Here is a 21,015-nt window from a genome sequence, read left to right on the forward strand (position 1 = left end):
GAAAACAAAAACAAAAACATGGGCCCAATATTCACTCTTTTTTCCAAAAAAAAACTGTTACAGACTCAGCCTCTGTGTAGCGATTCCAATTTTATGACCCATTATTTATATTTAAATCGAAAGCAAGACCTGTTATTTAAAAGTCATGGAAGTTTCACTTATATGAAGCTTGCATAATAATGAGACTGATTACAAAGGAAATTTTTCGGATCTCAGATTCAAGGTCACTTTCTACAGAAGATGACTGGCTTTAAAATGAAGTTCACTGAAGCTCAGAATTCATAACACATGCAAGTTTGCTCTCAAAATATCACCTGTCAAAGTGCCAACACAAACAGACCCGGCGTTATATGTAACATATAATTCTCTATCTAATTTAAGGAGCAGATCTAGGCGCTGTGAAAACCTGTGAAATGTGTAAGCAAGGCCTGATGGTCAATCTGGATGACTTGAACTTGAACGAGTTCTACCAGAAGCATCAGCAGTACCGGGTAAGAGACCCTCCCACCCACCCTTAGAGGCAGGGGCAAACTCACTTTTCCTGATTTAAGGAATGTAGAAGGCCTATGTGTGTTGTGAGGCTAAGAATGTCCATTTAGCTCATTTTTCTGAGAAGGTCCGTCACTAAATTGGAAAATCTTGGTTGTCGTGGGTTGAGTACACCCTGTTGTCAGGGATAAAAATAGGAGGCTTCAGTGGCCAACTGGACACAAAGAAATAGTGAAAAGTCTGGCAAGTTCCATGCAAAATTTTGCTAAAATAATTTAAATTTCATAGCAACAAGAGCAAAACAACAAATCAGGTTCTTGGAGGAGATGGCTCTCAATTTGAATATCAAGTAACTATAGGGTAATAAACTGCTTTACTCAAGGTCAATAAATATTAAGTGCTTGCTGTGTGCTTTTAACACCTAGTGAATTAACTCTTATGGGGCATTTGGATTGCAATACTAATATTGTGATACAGTTAATTAAGCTTAGGTGGGCAAGTGATTTATGCCTTGGATAATAGTCACCCAATTCTTAGGCAATGAATCTTCCATATAGAACTGCACTGCCCAATACAGAAGCCATAAGCTATTTCTAATTGGAATGTGCTTTAAGTGTTAAATACACACTGAATTTCAAAGACTCAGTAAAAAAAAAAAAAGTGTAAAACATCACATTAGTAATTTTACATGGAATACACACAGAATCTCAAAGAATTGGCACAAAATAAGAAATAAATATGTTAATTTTATATTAATTGTATGTTAAAATAATAATATTTGGTTGTATTGGGTTAAATAAAATATACTGTTAAAATTAATTTCACCAGTCTCTTTTTACTTTTAATGTGGCAATTAGAAATTTTCAAATTACATATGCTGTTCACATTTGTGGCTCACATTTTATTTCCATCATTTGATGCTGATCTAGAAGATACCTAGCACATAATAAGCAGTCAATAAATATTTATCAAATGAAAATAGCCCATCATTACCCTGGTAATTTAAGACTGACCTCCCTCATAACATGATTAGAAAAAATGATTAATAATCACAGCTGTAAAGCACATAATTGTAAAACTATAAAATCATCGTTAACAATCAAGATGTCACCCTTCAGGGGAGTCACTTCAGTTTTCAGATCATGAGCTTGTATCCAGACCTCCTTTTGCAAAAAGCACAGCTGAGTCAAAATGGTGCGTGTGATTCTGGGCAATTCCAGTTTCCTTTTTGAAAACTCTAAGGCTGCTAGACAAAGGAGCCCCCAAAATGATAGTAGTAAAGGAGATTTGAACAGCTCCATCGACAACATCAGCAGGCTTGATATAATGGACATAATGCCACACCACATTGCAGAGATTGTGTGTTGGGCAGTTGGCAAACCAACAAAGAAACAATGGATTCCTAAGAAATAAATTCAATATTTTGAGTCCATCCGTTTTGAGGTCTGAGGATACCATATCATTCAATCATAATCCCCAGACATTGAGATCCAAGGTGAAACTCTGAAGCAACTCACTTTCTTGGACCATGAGCATGTTGGAGTTAAAATATTGAAAGGAATCAGGTCCTCTGAGTGCCTGAGGTCAGGGTGCCAGTCCAGGTGCAGACAAGTTGCATGTGGTCATCTCAAAAAATACAGAATTTCAGGATATGGAAACTATTGGACTTCCTGAGACGATACATCTAGATGAGGTCAGGTTACACCGAATACTACCAGAACCAACAGCAGACAGCCCAGGGGAATGCCTTGTGGAGAAAAGACCACTTTTGGTCCCAGTGGTTCAGTTTCCCAAGCATTTCCACATTCTTCTCCCACTGCCAACCTGCTGCCATCATATACCATTCTTTTACCAGTGATATATATAATATTTACCCACTAACAGCAAAGTTTTCCAGTTGGACTAAAATCTTTGCAGTCATGTAGCCAGAGGCAGCCTGGCCCACTGAGAAATACACCAGCTTTGAATAAGATCTGAACCTAAGTCCTATTCCTTTCCCCAAGTGTTCTGGTTTGCTAAAGCTGCCATTATGCAAAATACCAGAAAGGGATTGGCTTTTATAAAAGGGATCTATTAGGTCACAAATTTACAGTTCTAAGGCCTTAAAAGTGTCCAACTAAGGCATCAACAAGAGAATACCTTCACTAAAGAAAGGCTGATGGCATCCGGAATGTCTCTGTTAGCTGTGAAGACATGTGGCTGGTGTCTGCTGGTCCTTTGCTCCTGGGCTGCATTTCAAAATGGCTTTCTCCAAAATGTCTCTGGGCTTATGTCTCTCTTAGCTTCTCTCTCTCGCTTCTGTGCATTCTTGCTTGTTCTCCCAGAGCATTTCTCTCTAAGCATCTGGGGGTCTTTTCTTAGCTTCTTTGGGGCAAACTTTGGGCTTCATCTCTTAACATAGCATCTCCAAACGTCCTACCATCTGCATCTCCAGGTGTCTCCAAGTGTCAGCATGTGTCGGCTCTTGAGCTCTCTTAAATACTCCAGTGAACTAATCAAGACTCACCCTGAATGGGTGGGGTCCACACCTCCACAGAAATAATTTAATCAAAGGCTTCACCCACCTTTGGATGAGTCACATCTCCATGGAAATACTCAATAAAGAGGTTCCACCCAACGAGATTGGATTAAAAGGTCATGGCTCTTCTGGGGCCCATAACAGTTTCAAACCAGCACACCAAGTTTACCATGTGACGTATCTACGTATCTGGACCTCCATTCTCTCACCTGTAGGAAAGAGGAGATGATAATTCCTACCTGTCAGGGTTAAAGGTGGGAAAAGCCCTGAGAGCATCACCTAATATGGCGCCTATACAGAGAAGACACTCAGTAAATAAGAATGTCATATTTCAGCCACACAGATGCCCAACCTCTTTGGCACGCAAGGAGAAAAGCTACTTGCATCAGGAACCAGGCTAGAGTCAAACATTGAACAAGCAAAGCCTACTGGGCCCACACAGGAGTAATGGACTGCCCTGGACTTTCTGTATCCTATTGAGATCATAGCCATAAGCACATTCTACAAAGAACTGTGAAAGTAATTGTGTCAGCCATGTCTGGGCAGGAAATGAATGATGGCATGCTCAAAAGGCATGATCCATGAGAGCTGAATGAAGGGCAAAAACATGGGCAGTAAGAGAAAGCAACAAGGAATGGTGGCACACTGTGGGGCTAGCCATGTGATCACCCCTAGGCCTGAAGTGACAAGGGGAGGGAGCTGTAGCTATATCAGAGAGTCACCCAACAGCCTGTGGCCTTCAATGGAGAAAAGCAACCACTGCCTGGCAGAGAGGGAACAGAGAATAAATACCCCAGCCTCCCACCCTCTGGTCTCCTGACAGTGCCTCCCATTGGTCAAACCCAACTGGAAGGCAGAGGGCAAGGACACCCGGAGGATGCAGTCTGTCGAAGTCAACCTCTAGGGCACAGAGCAGGGTGGAAAGTGGATCTGGAGGGGAAAATGGAAACTATCCTGCACAGTAATTATTCTACATGGAAGCAGAAAATATTTTAAATTAGTTTCAATGAGAACTGGACAGGCCATCAAAGCCTTTTGAAAATGCCCTTCAGTATAATCACAAGTGGGAACCAGAATCGACAAAGTCACCCTGGTGTGAGAACAGCAGTCACAAGGGCCAATGTGAAAAATTTATCTGCTGATGGAAAGCAGTTGAGGACTCACACTTTTACAGAAATTCTGATTCTTCTGTTGTGAATTTAACTGTGCCTGTTTGCTAACAGTCTGAGTTAAACTCGGGACACAAGGGAAGTGTGATGTAGACAAGTTCAGTAGACTGAATACAGAGTGAGGTGACATAAAGATGCCCAGGGTATAATGCAAGCTCAGCCTGTCCCCCAGGCACCAGGAACCTGCTGAGGGGACAAGTCCATTCACGGAGGCCCCTCAGCCTGGCCATAGGAGTTGTGTGCAGCCATGCTCTGGGGTCCTAGTCCCTTCCCTCCACTCCCACCCCTTGGCTTATCAGGGCACCCTCAGCCAACTCTCTGTTCTGCTCACTCCTTCTTGAGAAGGGGGTGGTTGGGGCCAAAATTTAGACACATAGGAGAAAAAGAACAAAACCAGAAGAGGCCTAGCTTTGCCTGGGTCTCGCTTGACCTTAACAGTCTGATTGTTTCTGTTTCTTATCCATTTTTCCCACTTACTTTTTTATTTTTGCCTTTGTGTAACTCTAATTTAAAAAATCATAAACACCCACAAAAATATCCCATAATTAATGATCCAGAGATAACTTTCAACATTAGATGTGTGTCCCTTTTTAGAAAATAAGTCTATGAAAATATTGATGCCTAGGCCCCAACCCCAGAGATTCTGATTTCATTGGTCTGGGATGGAGTCAGGTCTCTCTCACTTGCTCTCTCATCTATCTATCTATCTATCTACCTACCTACCTACCTATCGTCTGTTCTTCTCTATCATTTTTAATTGTGATATACATATAACACAACACTTAAACTGACTTTTAAAATAGTTACTGAGTGCCTGCTGTATGTGCTAGAGATACCATGGTGCCCAAGACCAGGAGAGTTGCTGCCCTCTAACAGGGGACCTTACGTGGGTGATGCCTGGGGTGTGGGAGGGTCAGAAAAGGGATGCACGGCAGCTGTGGGAACATCTGCGGAGGCCTCTGATCTGGTCTCAAGAGCACAGAAGAGACATTTAAGACCAGGAAGGAAAAAGATGCATGGGCCCTCGCGGTGCAGTCTGAGACATCCGAGATGGATGCCGCATCCAGGGTCTGCCCACAGCTCAAGGGTGTGCCCTTCAGGCACCCACTCAGCACTGCCAGTGGTCTTTGAGGGTACAAAGGGGCTTAGATCAGAGTATGTTTTCCTTGTTTGATTCTGGACAGCTCATCAGGAACAGGGAGAATGCTGCCCGTAGGCCTAAGAAGGCCCCCAAATCTGACTGTTCCCATGTTCCTTGGACATTGGGTGATTCCCATGGGGTCCACGTGGGATCAAGGGTGGTTACCAGGCCTTGGGGGGCTAGATTAAGAACCCCTATAGGCTGTCTGGACAGTGGCCCTGTGGGCTAAAACAACTGTAGGGCTCCAGGGTCTGGATTAAGCACTTTTGGGTACTGGTACCTGGTGATTTAATCATATGCCTGCTCCCTCCTTACTCAAGGACACCTGAAAATTAAGCCCCACGGGCATTCTGCACCCACTGCTCATCTCTGGTAATGCTGCATGGGGAAAAATGCCCATCTCCTCCTGTGAGTGTATGCTTGAACCTGGAAGTAGTACTCTTGATTCTTGATAGGGCACTCGGTTCATGAATGGAAGAAAGAATTCCTGGAAAATAACATGCAGAGCTCCAAATAACATTCCATGTTCCAAAATGGGCCAGGTTTAAGGAAGATTTAGATACAGTCAAATGCCAAAAGGCCAGGTAGGGAACATAAATGACCAGAATCTGCCAGGTGTAGCCAATAGGGAGTGGTGGCGATTGTGGCAAAATGGAGCGTACTCTCCCCAGCTAAAGATGCTCACATCCTTCTTTCTTTCCTTCCTTCTGTCCTTCCATCCTTCCAACCAGAGCACATCCACAGGCCAAATTCAGCTTCTTGGCTACCAACTGTTGGCCCTTTGTTTAGATCAGTAGTTCTCAAAGATCAGCAGTCCCTAGACCAGTAGCATCAGCGTCACCTGGGAACTTGCTAGAAATGCATATTCTCGGGCAACATCCCAGAAGCTCTGGGGGTGGTGCTCAGCAACTGTTTTAATAGCCCCTAGCCTCCCCCCACCCGTAGTGATTATTATGTATATTAAAGTGGAGCCACTAGAGTCAAAAGTCATAGCTGAATGGGCCACTACTCCAAAGTTATACATTTTTTAATCCCTCCAGCTGCATATTTTTCATCCATTTATTTTCCCTTGTTCCTTTGTCAATGTATTTATTGAGCACATACTAAGCATCAGGCATGGGGCTAGGCACAAGACCTACAGACATGCTTCTTGCCCCCACGGATTTACACCCAGCTAGTTCACCTGAATGCCATCTTTACTTCTTGCCTCTTGCAGGATGTTTTGTTCTGTGCAATACCACTTGCATTTGTATTAGCTCATCTCATCCTAATGTCTTAGGGAAACAGACAGAAGAGGGAGCTTCCCCCTACTTTATAATGGGGTCACGTTGGCCCTGTATGGTTAAAACTCTTTGCCCAAAGTCGTAGTCTTGATGGCCCCAGGCTGTCCGAGTAAAGTGCCCTCTGGAGGCTCATGCGTGATGGAGGCATGCTGCAGGCATGCTGCCCCCACCCTTGCCCTGCGGCCAAGGAGGGCGTCAGCGGACCCCTGGCCTGGCCTTGCTCCACCTCAGCCAACGACAAATGTCCTTGGACACACAAAACCACCTACTCACCCTCAAACCTAGGAGCATCTCTTGAGAACATTCGAAGGCTTGATAAAGTGTCCCGCCAACCTTTCAGCTTCTTATGGTGGATCCTATTAGGAATTTCCATTGGTAGCAAATCTCCTAGTGGTAATGAATATTAACCAAATGAAGGGTGGGGGTGGGGGGTGGGGGGGCAGGAGAAAAGAAAGAAAAACAGCTGGCAGGCGGCTGAGCCTCCATAGCTCTCATCCTCTGCTTCTCAGGCCTTCTGCCTTTCAAGCCTCCCTGCCCCCTCCTCCCACCCCCGCTCCGTTCCGTCTGGTGCACAAAGGGAGCTGTGCGTGGGAGCCCGAGTGTGATGCGCTTGGGTCAGGGGAGGAGCAGGTCAAGAGTAGCTCTAATAAATAACTCTCCAAAATCCAGTTCATTTTGCCCTTGCCAAACAAATACCATGGAACTCTTTCAGATAACAAATTCCTTCCACTTGTAGCTCGGGAGTATAAAGGACGATGACTCGGAGTTGACTGTCAAACGCCCGCTCCGATTGGTCCGCCAAGCGCCTTTGTGGCAGGCGCACACACCGCATGCAAAGGGCGCCCATAAAGGAGCTCAGCCGCGAGATTTATGGCGCCGTGTGACAGGCTCCCTCCCACAGACCAGAGAAGAGACACAATCTGCTAGAAGTGACTTTTCAAATTATCTGCAGAAAACATTAGTGGATATTTTCCCATCTGCATGCCTCCAGGCCTTATTGAGTCATAAAAAGCAAATGATTTCCCTGCATGCTTTGACAAACCTGATAGTTCAAGCCATTTTCTAGCTGATTGATTTGCCATTACGCATCAGAGTGTCTATGAGCCAAAAGGCTGACTGGCGGAGAGGATGCTGGCAAGAAAACCATTGGCAGCGCACAGAGGGAGCCATGGTCGAGGAAGACAAGAGGGGTGAGGCTTGGCTTGTCTGCAGGAGCTGAGCTGCAATCAGGAAGGCTTCCCAGAGAAGGAGGCTGGTCCTGAAAGGACGGGGCAGGCAGCCACTCCTGGAAAGGCAGGAGTAGGCAATTAAAACAGAAAAAGTGAAAACAAACAACTTCCTCTCTCTCCACTCCAAGCCTAGGTAAGAAGAACAAAGAAAACGGCCAGAGACTAAAAATAGGAAGCCAGACTGCTAAGGACAGCTGATTTGAGCCTTTGAGGGCAGGTCTGGAGGACCGTGGAGGGGCTTTGAGCCCTTGAGGGCCAGTTTTTACCTCCCAGATGGGGCACTGACTCAGAAGGAAGAGACAGTCAATCCTCGCTCAGCTTCGGTGCTTTTCCTGCCAGCTCTTTTGTCCCAGAAGAGATGTGCTCTGTGTCACCATCCACAGCTACCCTTGATCTATTGGGAATGAATACACCAGCCCGTGGAGCTCCCTGGGCTGCTGAGGAAGGAAGGAAAATGAGGCCCTGAAGTGGTCCCTGTGTCAAGTCCAAGCTTCGTTTGTCCTGGGAAAACAGAGTCACAGATCTGACCTTTCCCAAGGGTGATGTAAAGGGCCATGATCTCTGCTGGGAGTGTTTGTCCCCTGGGGCTGGACGGCCTCCTGAGCCCTGTCTGGCCCATTCTGAGCTCCCTACCCCAGCCATGGGGACTGGCATGAGGACAGATGGGGGATTAAATCGGCTTTCCCCCTTGCCCTGCAGAGGGGGAGGAGTCGCTACTAATGCTGCTAATTTACTAAAGCACAAGATCCATGAAAGGTCCAAAGGGTGAGGCCTTGCAGCATAGCCAGAGGAGGGGAGGACAGAGAAAGCCCGGCCACCAGATGGCCACATCCTCCCTATGTCACACACCTATTTTAAGCAAAGATGATGGAACTGGGGAGATGCACAAAAAATAAAATTCAATCCATCCCTCAAGAAAAAGCAGAAACATTGGCAAGTATGCAAGATACGGTGTACAAAATAAAGACAAAAGCTTGGGAGCCCTGGTGTGAAAGAATGACGGGGGTGAATGAGGTTCAATGGGAAGTCTTCCCCAAGGAGGTGATGGTTGTGACAAGAAGTTATGGGCATGTCCTGATAGAGAGGTGGGAGAGGGGCATCCAAGGCAAAGGCATGAAAACAGGCCCATAGACAAACCAGAAGTGTGCAAGCACCAAGGCCACAGTGCAGCCAAGCCCTTGCCCGGGCAGAAACTTTCTGAAGGTTGAATCATAGATGAGCCAGAGAGGATGGGCCCTGAGGTGAGGCCATCAATAGGCCCAATTGTAAAGGAGGAATCTTACAGAGCTGAGGTCTGGGGCTGGTTCTCTGGGCAAACAAGGGATCTAAGAAAATAAAGCGATCCCATGGTAACTTCCACAGAAAGATGTCTGCCTTCCTAAGACACAGATCTCATGGCGTTTACACCTCTGCTTAAGGCACCAAGAGCTCCATGTTACATATGGTGTGACGTTCAAATTCTTCAGTTCTGCCTAAGTCGTCCCCACCCCGTCATCTCCCCAGCCCATGCCAAAAAAAATGTTTTTAATCCAAAACAGACACCCTCCCCATATACTCCAGTGAGTAGGGAATTTCTCCCAAACCACTCTGCTCTCTGCGTTCCTAGACCTTTGCTGGTATTTAGTGCTTCTGTTTGAAAGGTCCTCAGCAGCTCTCACAGCCACCTACCATCCTAGAAGGGACAGCTCAAGGGCCACCTCCTCCAAGAAGCCTTTCCCCATGTCATACTCAACCAATCTCTTTCTTCCCCTTTGCTTCTCCGCTGCAGCACTTGCCACATCCAGCTTGTGTTGGAGCTGGCTTTGAATGACCTCCCTTCCCCATCAGGTGGCCCCGGCAGACAGGTACTGAGACTCGCTGCCCTGTGTTCCCCACAGCACCCAGCACAAGACTTTGCACATGAACTGCTCAGTAAATGTCCATGGACTGGCACTGAGCCTGGAGCTTGGAGCTTTTCCAGAGCATCCTTCCAGCTCAGCTGCCCTGCCCTGTTCTCTGGTCCTCGAGGGCAGCCTTGCCTTGGGACTTGGGTTCTTGTCCTATTTCTTAACACCTCTCGGTCTTGTTACCCGACACCCCGTGATTTAAATCATGAATATTTTCAGGCTGAACTTAAGAGCTGTCTTTTCCATATTTAGGCACAAAATGAGCTGATGAATTCAGGCTTGTACCTGGTGCTGCTGCTTCACCTCTACGAACAGAGGTTTGCAGAACTCATGAGACTCAACTACAACTGGGTTGCAAGAGAGAGGGTAAGTCTGGCTCTGACCCGGAACACTCTGGCAGCAGTCTTGAAACCCTGCAGTGTTGTTTCTTGGATGTGCAATCTGTGGAGGTTCTCACGGTCATGTGGTGGGATATGGGGCTGTCACTGTTAAGATTAAGACTTAGTGGCTGCAGTTTATATTCAGTGGCCCTCTGGCTGAAAAGTAAGTGATAATCACATAATTACTTACTATTGAACATGAGTGGTAATAAAGTTGTCATCAATGGTCATATAAATAAGTGAATCTCCAGGGATATTTGTTGCTCAAAATAGAGGCCGGCAAGAATGCTGGGGCTGAATGAGCATTACTTGTGGGCCTGCCCACTGCCCGAGCATGAAGAGTCAGTGGGAACCAGGTACCTTCCCTGTGAAAGAGTTGTTTCAATAGCAAGCGGATGGTAAGAGGGGCCTCTGTGTATTTTGCTTGGGAGCCCAGACTACATTATGTCGGCGTTTGCATGTTGGTGTGTGCGTGTGTGTGCTGGCTGAAGGAGACAGGCTGCCAAGAAATAAAGACGCTCATGGTATCAGCGTTTGCTATTAGAGAAGTGGCAAGTGCTTGCAAGGAGTGATCATCCGTGGCTGCCCTTCCCTTAACAACACAACTGGGAACCCCAGGAGGCCACGTAGTATAGCAGGAGAACCCGGGCCCTACTACTCACTGTGCCTGGGCTTGGCAAAGTCCACAACCCTCAGGGGAATCATCTCCACAGAAAAAAAGAGAGTGCTGGGCTGGCTGACCTCTGAAGTGTCATATGGCCGTTGTTATGTCAGAACCTTGAGCCCCAAGGGACTTCTGTCTTTATCAGATGCCTCTCTGTGGCCAGGCCAGGAGAAAGCACTGCTGGGGCAGGGGACACCCCTGCCCCTGTCCTGGCCATATCAGGGGCCGGGATGCTTTTAGTTGTTTGGATTCTCAGAACGCCTCTTGAAGCTTGGAACTTGACCTCTGCTTATGTCGGGTCATAACTGTAAAGTGAGCAAGGCAGTTTTAGTGGCACTTGCCACCCTACCCCATATACCTCTCTTTAGCCTCACTTTCTTCTCTTTCCTCTTCTTCCTTGTCGTCTCTCTCTCCTCTGTCTGCTGGCACCAGGCCCCGTGTGGAGGTTGTCATCCCGATTCCAAATTTCTTTACGTAGCAGCAGACCCTGCATGACAGGGGCTGTTGCAATCCATTTGGAGTCAACTGTTAACACTGCTGGGTTCAAACCTAGCGTTTGTTCCTAGATTTGTCCCTACTTTATTTCTGGCTTAAATTCTCTTAAGAAATCAGACTGGGTCTTGGCCAAGATCTCTTCTCAGGAATCTTACCCTCTTTTTGACCTGGGCTTGCCCTTTCTTAATTCTTCCATGGTCTTAATGGTGACATAAATTCCTCAGAGAAATACATTTTTAAAAAGAAGAAGAAAGGAAAGTACAGGAAGCAGGAAATGATCCTTTGTTAACATTTCTATAACCTCATTTCCATGATTCCACGTCTTTTAAATGAACTTTTTATTGCACATTGAACTTCAAAGCACCCCAGGGTTGATTTAGGTACAGATGGCCCCAGCATCACTGAGCAACATATCAGCAAACAAGAGAAGACAACAAACAGTCCAACCAATGGATTAAAACCAAGGCCCTGAAGCACTGGTTTCTGCTTCTGAAGAACCTCCCCAGTAAAACTGTCCCAGAGGAAGAGAAGGTTCCACTGGGAGCAAGCTAGGAACCAAGTGGAAGGAAGCAGAAAAGGCCAGGAAATACCCTTCTCTCACTGCAACCTTACATTGAATTTGAAAACCCTGAAATAGAGCTCACTCACTTAAACCACTGAGCAATAACCAGTGCAAATAACCAGTTAAGAGGGACACAAGTAGGAAACCAAATGGCTCTTGTCAAAGTCACACACTTCTTGAGAAAAGTCTCAGAATTTTCTTGTAGGATATACTCAGAATCTGAGGGTAATGTTTAGCAGAAAAAGAGGCACTAAGTTGGGAGAGAAATTCTCCTTGGCTCTCCTTTACTTACGAGAACATTCACATTGGGCTTCTTAGTTGTGTCTCATTAAGAGCCCCAGTAATAAATGCTTGTTGATGATGATGATGATCATTCATTCATTCATTCATGCATGCATTGCTCTACTCCAGGTGCTAAAATGAGGATCGGGGAAAGTGGCTATCAAAGATGATTCCATTTTTTCCATTTCTTTGAGGAATTTTTGATCAAGTTATGAGAAGAGACTCACATATTTATAAAACCAGAAAAGAACTGGAAAGTGGCATTTGGGCAAGTGAACAGTGAAATTGACTACATACAATCTTCTCTGGCTGAAGCTTCCTGAGGTTTCTCAGGGATTCCCAAAACGAGCAGTTTTTCTCCCCAGTGAAGCTGAGAGCTATCTGAAAGCAAAGCCAGGGCTTTTACACTTTCCTCTTATGATATTGGGCCCACAGTGAGTCCTATATGACTGCTATGTCCCAGGCACTATGGAGACTAGGAGCATTGAGTGAGTGATTGCACACATGCCCAGTGACTGCCAAATAAGGAAATGGTCTGCATGGGTGGGGGTGGAGGTTCATAACTCCTTGGGCATGGAAACCTTCTCTCATTAGTACCCCATAGTCCTCCAGTGCCTAGAAAATATCTGGTACATAGTAGGTGTTTGGTAACTTTTTGAGGCACAAACTGATGAACTAATGAATCAGAGCCTACTCTTTCCAGAAGGCAGGTCTTGAGTTATGTTTGTTTTTTTTTTTTTTTTTTTTAATCATCATTTTATTGAGATATATTCACATACCACGCAGTCATACAAAACAAATTGTACTTTCGATTGTTTACAGTACCATTCCATAGTTGTACATTCATCACCTAAATCAATCCCTGACACCTTCATTAGCACACACACAAAAATAACAAGAATAATAATTAGAGTGAAAAAGAGCAATTGAAGTAAAAAAGAACACTGGGTACCTTTGTCTGTTTGTTTCCTTCCCCTACTTTTCTACTCATCCATCCATAAACTAGACAAAGTGGAGTTTGGTCCTTATGGCTTTCCCAATCCCATTGTCACCCCTCATAAGCTACATTTTTATACAACTGTCTTCGAGATTCATGGGTTCTGGGTTGTAGTTTAATAGTTTCAGGTATCCACCACCAGCTACCCCAATTCTTTAGAACCTAAAAAAGGTTGTATAAAGTGTGCGTAAGAGTGCCCACCAGAGTGATCTCTCAGCTCATTTTGGAATCTCTCTGCCACTGAAGCTTATTTCATTTCCTTTCACATCCCCCTTTTGGTCAAGAAGATGTTCTCCATCCCACGATGCCGGGTCTACATTCCTCCCCGGGAGTCATATTCCACGTTGCCAGGGAGATTCACTTCCCTGGGTGTCTGATCCCACGTAGGGGGGAGGGCAGTGATTTCACCTTTCAAGTTGGCTTAGCCAGAGAGAGAGGGCCACATCTGAGCAACAAAGAGGCATTCAGGAGGAGACTCTTAGGCACAAATACAGGGAGGCCTAGCCTCTCCTTTGCAGCAACCGTCTTCCCAAGGATAAAACTTATGGTAGAGGGCTCAACCCATCAAACCACCAGTCCCCTATGTCTGTGGTCATGTTAGCAACCATGGAGGTGGGGTAGGCGAATACCCCTGCATTCTCCACAGGCTCCTCAAGGGGGCACTACATCTTTTTTTTTTTTTCCTTGTTTGTCTTTTTTCTTTTTTCTTTTTTCTTTTTAACTTTCCCTTCTTTTTTAAATCAACTGTATGAAAAAAAAAGTTAAAAAGAAAACAAACATACAATAAAAGAACATTTCAAAGAGACCATAACAAGGGAGTAAGAAAAAGACAACTAACCTAAGATAACTGCTTAACTTCCAACATGTTCCTACTTTACCCCAAGAAAGTTACATAATATAGCAACATTTCAGTGAACTTGTTCCTACTACATCCATCAGAAATTAACAGACCATAGTCATTTCTGGGCATCCCCAGAACGTTAAATAGCTTATCTGTTCTTCTTGGATTATTGTTCCCCCTTCCTTAATTGCTCTCTACTGCTAGTTCCCCTACATTCTACATTATAAACCATTTGTTTTACATTTTTCAAAGTTCACATTAGTGGTAGCATATAATATTTCTCTTTTTGTGCCTGGCTTATTTCGCTCAGCATTATGACTTCAAGGTTCATCCATGTTGTCATATGTTTCACCAGATCGTTCCTTCTTACTGCCGCGTAGTATTCCATCGTGTGTATATACCACATTTTATTTATCCACTCATCTGTTGAAGGACATTTGGGTTGTTTCCATCTCTTGGCAATTGTGAATAATGCTGCTATGAACATTGGCGTGCAGATATCTGTTCGTGTCACTGCTTTCCGATCTTCCGGGTATATACCGAGAAGTGCACTAGCTGGATCGAATGGTAGCTCTATATCTAGTTTTCTAAGGAACTGCCAGACTGACTTCCAGAGTGGCTGAACCATTATACAGTCCCACCAACAATGAATAAGAGTTCCAATTTCTCCACATCCCCTCCAGCATTTGTAGTTTCCTGTTTGTTTAATGGCAGCCATTCTAACCGGTGTTAGATGGTATCTCATTGTGGTCTTAATTTGCATCTCTCTAATAGCTAGTGAAGCTGAACATTTTTTCATGTGTTTCCTGGCCATTTGTATTTCCTCTTCAGAGAACTGTCTTTTCATATCTTTTGCCCATTTTATAATTGGGCTGTCTGTACTATTGTCATTGAGTTGTAGGATTTCTTTGTATATGCAAGATATCAGTCTTTTGTCAGATACATGGTTTCCAAAAATTTTTTCCCATTGAGTTGGCTGCCTCTTTACCTTTTTGAGAAATTCCTTTGAGGTGCAGAAACTTCTAAGCTTGAGGAGTTCCCATTTATCTATTTTCTCTTTTGTTGCTTGTGCTTTGGGTGTAAAGTCTAGGAAGTGGCCTCCTAATACAAGGTCTTGAAGATGTTTTCCTCCATTATCTTCTAGGAGTTTTATGGTACTTTCTTTTATATTGAGATCTTTGGTCCATTTTGAGTTAATTTTTGTGTAGGGGGTGAGGTAGGGGTCCTCTTTCATTCTTTTGGATATGGATATCCAACTCTCCCAGCCCCATTTGTTGAAAAGACCATTATGGCTCAGTTCGGTGACTTTGGGGGCCTTATCAAAGATCAGTCAGCCATAGATCTGAGGGTCTATCTCTGAATTCTCAATTCGATTCCATTGATCTATATGTCTATCTTTGTGCCAGTACCATGCTGTTTTGGCAACTGTGGCTTTATAATAAGCTTCAAAGTCAGGGAGTGTAAGTCCTCCCACTTCGTCTTTCTTTTTTAGAGTGTCTTTAGCAATTCGAGGCATCTTCCCTTTCCAAATAAATTTGATAACTAGCTTTTCCAAGTCTGCAAAGTAGGTTGTTGGAATTTTGATTGGGATTGCATTGAATCTGTAGATGAGTTTGGGTAGAATTGACATCTTAATGACATTTAGCCTTCCTATCCATGAACATGGAATATTTTTCCATCTTTTAAGGTCCCCTTCTATTTCTTTTAGTAGAGTTATGTAGTTTTCTTTGTATAGGTCTTTTACATCTTTGGTTAAGTTTATTCCTAGGTACTTGATTTTTTTAGTTGCTATTGAAAATGGTATCTTTTTCTTGAGTGTCTCTTCAGTTTGTTCATTTCTAGCATATAGAAACATTACTGACTTATGTGCATTAATCTTGTATCCCGCTACTTTGCTAAATTTGTTTATTAGCTCTAGTAGGTGTATCGTTGATTTCTCAGGGTTTTCTAGATATAAGATCATATCATCTGCAAACAATGACAGTTTTACTTCTTCTTTTCCAATTTGGATGCCTTTTATTTCTTTGTCTTGCCGGATTGCCCTGGCTAGCACTTCCAGCACAATGTTGAATAACAGTGGTGACAGCGGGCATCCTTGTCTTGTTCCTGATCTTAGAGGGAAGGCTTTCAGTCTCTCACCATTGAGTACTATGCTGGCTGTGGGTTTTTCATATATGCTCTTTATCATGTTGAGGAAGTTTCCTTCAATTCCTACCTTTTGAAGTGTTTTTATCAAAAACGGATGTTGGATTTTGTCAAATGCTTTTTCAGCATCTATTGAGATGATCAATTGATTTTTCCCTTTCGAGTTTTTAATGTGTTGTAATACATTGATTGTTTTTCTTATGTTGAACCATCCTTGCATGCCTGGAATGAACCCCACTTGGTCATGGTGTATGATTTTTTTAATGTGTCTTTGGATTCGATTTGCAAGTATTTTGTTGAGGAGTTTTGCATCTACATTCATTAGGGAGATTGGCCGGTAGTTTTCCTTTTTTGTAGCATCTTTGCCTGGTTTTGGTATTAGATTGATGTTAGCTTCATAAAATGAGTTAGGTAGTGTTCCATTTTCTTCAATGTTTTGAAAGAGTTTGAGTAAGATTGGTGTCAGTTCTTTCTGGAAAGTTTGGTAGAATTCCCCTGTGAAGCCATCTGGCCCTGGGCATTTATTTGTGGGAAGATTTTTGATGACTGATTGGATCTCTTTGCTTGTGATGGGTTGGTTGAGGTCTTCTATTTCTTCTCTGGTCAGTCTAGGTTGTTCATATGTTTCCAGGAAATTGTCCATTTCTTCTACATTATCCAGTTTGTTGCCATACAGTTGTTCATAATATCCTCTTATAATTTTTTTAATTTCTTCAGGATCTGCAGTTATGTCACCTTTTTCATTCATTATTTTGTTTATATGGGTCTTCTCTCTTTTTGATGTTGTCAGTCTAGCTAGGGGCTTGTCAATCTTGTTGATCTTCTCAAAGAACCAACTTTTGGTGATACTTATCCTCTGTATTGTTTTTTTGTTCTCTATGTCATTTATTTCTGCTTTAATCCTTGTTATTTCTTTTCTTGTACTTGGTTTAGGATTGGTTTGCTGTTCATTTTCTAGCATCTTCAGTTGATCCATTAGTTCTTTGATTTTGGCTCTTTCTTCCTTTTTAATATATGCGTTTAGTGCTATAAATTTCCCCCTTAGCACTGCTTTTGCTGCATCCCATAGGTTTTGGTATGTTGTCTTCTCATTTTCATTCATCTCTATATATTTAGCAATTTCTCTTGCTATTTCTTCTTTAACCCACTGATTGTTTAGGAGTGTGTTGTTTAACCTCCAGGTATTTGTGAATTTTCTAAGTCTCTGATGGTTATTGACTTCTAATTGTATTCCATTGTGGTCAGAGAATGTGCTTTGAATAATTTCAATCTTTTTAAATTTATTGAGGCTTGTTTTATGTCCCAGCATATGATCTATTCTGGAGAAAGTTCCGTGAGCACTAGAAAAGTATGTGTATCCTGGTGATTTGGGATGTAATGTCCTGTAGATGTCTGTTAAATCTAATTCATTTATCAGATTGTTTAGGTTTTCAATTTCCTTATTGGTCTTCTGTCTGGTTGATCTATCTATAGGAGAGAGTGATGTGTTGAAGTCTCCCACAATTATTGTGGAAACATCAATTGCTTCCTTTAGTTTTGCCAGTGTTTCTCTCATGTATTTTGTGGCACCTTGATTGGGTGCATAGACATTTACGATTGTTATTTCTTCTTGCTGAATTGCCCCTTTTATTAGTATGTAGTGGCCTTCTTTGTCTCTCAAAACATCCCTGCATTTGAAGTCTATTTTATCTGAGATTAATATTGCTACACCTGCTTTCTTTTGGCTGTAGCTTGCATGAAATATTTTTTTCCATCCTTTCACTTTCAGTTTCTTTGTGTCCCTGTGTCTAAGATGAGTCTCTTGTATGCAACATATTGATGGTTCATTTTTTTTGATCCATTCTGCGAATCTATATCTTTTAATTGGGGAGTTTAATCCATTTACATTCAACGTTAAAACCGTGAAGGCATTTCTTGAATCGGCCATCTTATCCTTTGGTTTATGTTTGCCATATTTTTCCCTCTCTCTGTTAATATCCTTTATTGTACCCATACCGAATCTCTTTAGTACTGAACCTTTCTCCAAGTCTCTCTGTCCTGTCTTTGTTTCTCTGTCTGTAGGGCTCCCTTTAGTATCTCCAGTAGGGCAGGTCTCTTGTTAGCAAATTCTCTCAGCATTTCTTTGTCTGTGAAAAATTTAAGCTCTCCCTCAAATTTGAAGGAGAGCTTTGCTGGATAAAGTATTCTTGGCTGGAAATTCCTTTCACTCAGAATTTTAAATATATCGTGCCACTGCCTTCTTGCCTCCATGGTGGCTGCTGAGTAGTCACTACTTAGTCTTATGCTGTTTCCTTTGTATGTGGTGAATTGCTTTTCTCTTGCTGCTTTCAGAACTTGCTCCTTCTCTTCTATGTTTGACAGTGTGATCAGTATATGTCTCGGAGTGGGTTTTTTTGGATTTATTCTATTTGGAGTTCGCTGAGCATTTATGATTTGTGTATTTATGTTGTTTAGAAGATTTGGGAAGTTTTCCCCAACAATTTCTTTGAATACTCTTCCTAGACCTTTACCCTTTTCTTCCCCTTCTGGGACACCAATGAGTCTTATATTTGGACGTTTCATATTATCTATCATATCCCTGAGGTCCATTTCGAGTTTTTCAATTTTTTTCCCCATTCTTTCTTTTATGCTTTAATTTTCCATTCTGTCATCTTCCAGGTCACTGATTCGTTGTTCAACTTCCTCTAGTCTTGTACTATGAGTGTCCAGAATCTTTTTAATTTGGTCAACAGTTTCTTTAATTTCCATAAGATCATCCATTTTTTTATTTAGTCTTGCAATGTCTTCTTTATGCTCTTCTAGGGTCTTCTTGATTTCCTTCATATCCCGTACTATGGTCTCATTGTTCATCTTTAGTTCTTTGAGTAGCTGCTCTAGGTGCTGTGTCTCTTCTGGTCTTTTGATTTGGGTGCTTGGGCTTGGGTTATCCATATCGTCTGGTTTTTTTCATATGCTTTATAATTTTCTGTTGTTTTTGGCCTCGTGGCATTTGCTGAACTTGATAGGGTTCTTTTAGGGTTTGTAGACCTATTGAAGTCCTTATCTCTAATTTATCAGATCTACAGCTTCGTGGAGTACACTTTCTCTAACTAACCAGCAGGTGGCGTCCACGAGCCACGTGTTCTCCACAAGCCAGTTCTCCCCTGCTTAGCCTTTTTGGTGAGTGGGGGAGTGAGTCTTGTGGGGCCCAATTGGTGTACCAAGCTTGCGTGTGTAGTTGGTGTTGCCTGCCCTGTATGTGGGGCGTGTTTCTGGGCAGTCGGGGAGGGGGGGTGGCCCTAACAATCAAATCTCCCTGATGATCCTAGAGTTTTAAAGCTGCTGCAATAGTCTAATCCTTCAGTTCAGTCCTGCCACAGTTTGTCTCTGCCACTGACCCACAAGTCTTTGGTATTGGCGTATGGCTACTGAGACTTGCAAGTGGGCCCCTCTTCCAGGCTGTGCACCCTGGGTCCTCTGTTGAGGGATGACTGTGCTATGTCACAGGTGAGTGCCATCCCCCCAGGGCAGTTCTGGGCTGCTGGGCTGTGTAAGGAGGCTCCCAGTCTGCTCAAATGATGGCTGAATGGGGCTTTGTTAATTCACACTGCTCCACCTTCCCAGCTCTGGGACATTCAGCTGAGGTTGCAGGGAAGGCTAATGTCCACGCCCAGTTTTGTGGTGTGTGCCTGTTATTTGAAGCACTTCCGTCACACTGGGTTGTCTGGGGCAGCTCTGGGCTATGGGGCTGGCGATGGGCAGGAGTGTTTCCTGTCCACCAGGATGGTGGCTGTGAGCGGACACCCCCCTTTTCTTGGGAAGTTGTGTTGTTTAGTGAATTTTCTCAGCCACTGGATTATTGCCTTTTGTCTCAGAGCTCTCTTAGTTCTGCTCTTGACTTGATGTGCCCAAATTGCAATTCTTTGAAGCTTTCTGTATTGGGCTTCTTGGAGTAATTGTTTTAGAAAAAGAAAAAAGGATTTAAAAAAAAAAAAAACAACAACAACAACAAAAAAAAAACGGCCCTCCTCAGAGATCTAATGGGTTATTGAAATGCTAATAGACAAAGCAACCAGGGCCATTAAGGAAAGGTCCACAGGGCAGAGAGATCAGCTTTGCTTCGGGATTTGCATATGCGCCTCAAGGCCTGAGCTCCGCCCTTCCCCTTTCTGTGTTCACCAGAACTCCAAAAATCCTCTGCTTTTATTTTGGAGTTTTTCGTGTTGTTTTTTTTCTATGCCTGTCTCCTCTCTGCTGGGCTGGCTGCTCTCAGAGTCTCTGGTGTCTGGTCTCAGTCTATCTATGGTTGGAGTTTGAATCAGTAGAATGAGTTTCCGATAAGAGCAGCCACTGCAGTTCTCCCTTCTCCTTCCCGGAGCTGACAGCCCCTCCTCCCCCGGGACTGAGCCTGGCAGGGAGGGGCGCGGGTCCCCTGGCCGCAAAAACTTACAGATTTCGCTGATCTCAGCAGTTCCACGTTTTCATGAGTGTTGTATGAAGTATGCCCAAAGACAGATTGCTCTGTGGTGTCCAGTCCACGCAGTTCCTGGCTTTTTACCTACTTTCCTGGAGGAGTAACTAAAACTTACAGCTCACCAGTCTGCCATCTTCTTGAGTTATGTTTGGAGAAGGAGATAGTACAAATTTGTGGAGAGAAAGTATGCTAGGTAAAGGAACACTCCAAGTTCAAGGTATATTCATTTATTCCAAGATTTACTGTGTGCCTACTACATGCCAGGTTCTAAGCTAGATTCTGGGAACACAAGATGATTAGGACACTCCTTGTGCACAAGGGACTCTGAGTTTAAAGAGAGAACAGACATGTAACCAAAAATATGCCGTGAGTTATGATACACAAGGGAGCCAGGTATGGAGGAACACAGATCAAGGTTAGATGAAATGAGCAGCAACCGTTCTCACCCCCTCCTCCCACTCCTTTGCCAGGACAGACTTTC

At 43.6% G+C, this 21,015-nt stretch overlaps 1 protein-coding gene across 7 annotated transcripts in view; it reads left to right on the forward strand.

The window, feature by feature from the left end:
- The window catches only part of MARCHF10 (membrane associated ring-CH-type finger 10), a 246,934-nt gene that overhangs the window by 219,157 nt on the left and 6,762 nt on the right, over positions 1 to 21,015 (forward strand). For all 7 annotated transcript variants that reach the window (XM_037809926.1, XM_037809927.1, XM_037809931.1 and 4 more), the window contains 2 exons: positions 382 to 491; positions 9,968 to 10,081. In XM_037809926.1, coding sequence (XP_037665854.1) covers positions 382 to 491; positions 9,968 to 10,081 — 224 coding nt within the window. The remainder of the gene's footprint in view (positions 1 to 381; positions 492 to 9,967; positions 10,082 to 21,015) is intronic.

Source organism: Choloepus didactylus, chromosome 18 (assembly GCF_015220235.1).
Source record: "Choloepus didactylus isolate mChoDid1 chromosome 18, mChoDid1.pri, whole genome shotgun sequence".
Lineage (NCBI taxonomy): Eukaryota > Metazoa > Chordata > Mammalia > Pilosa > Megalonychidae > Choloepus > Choloepus didactylus.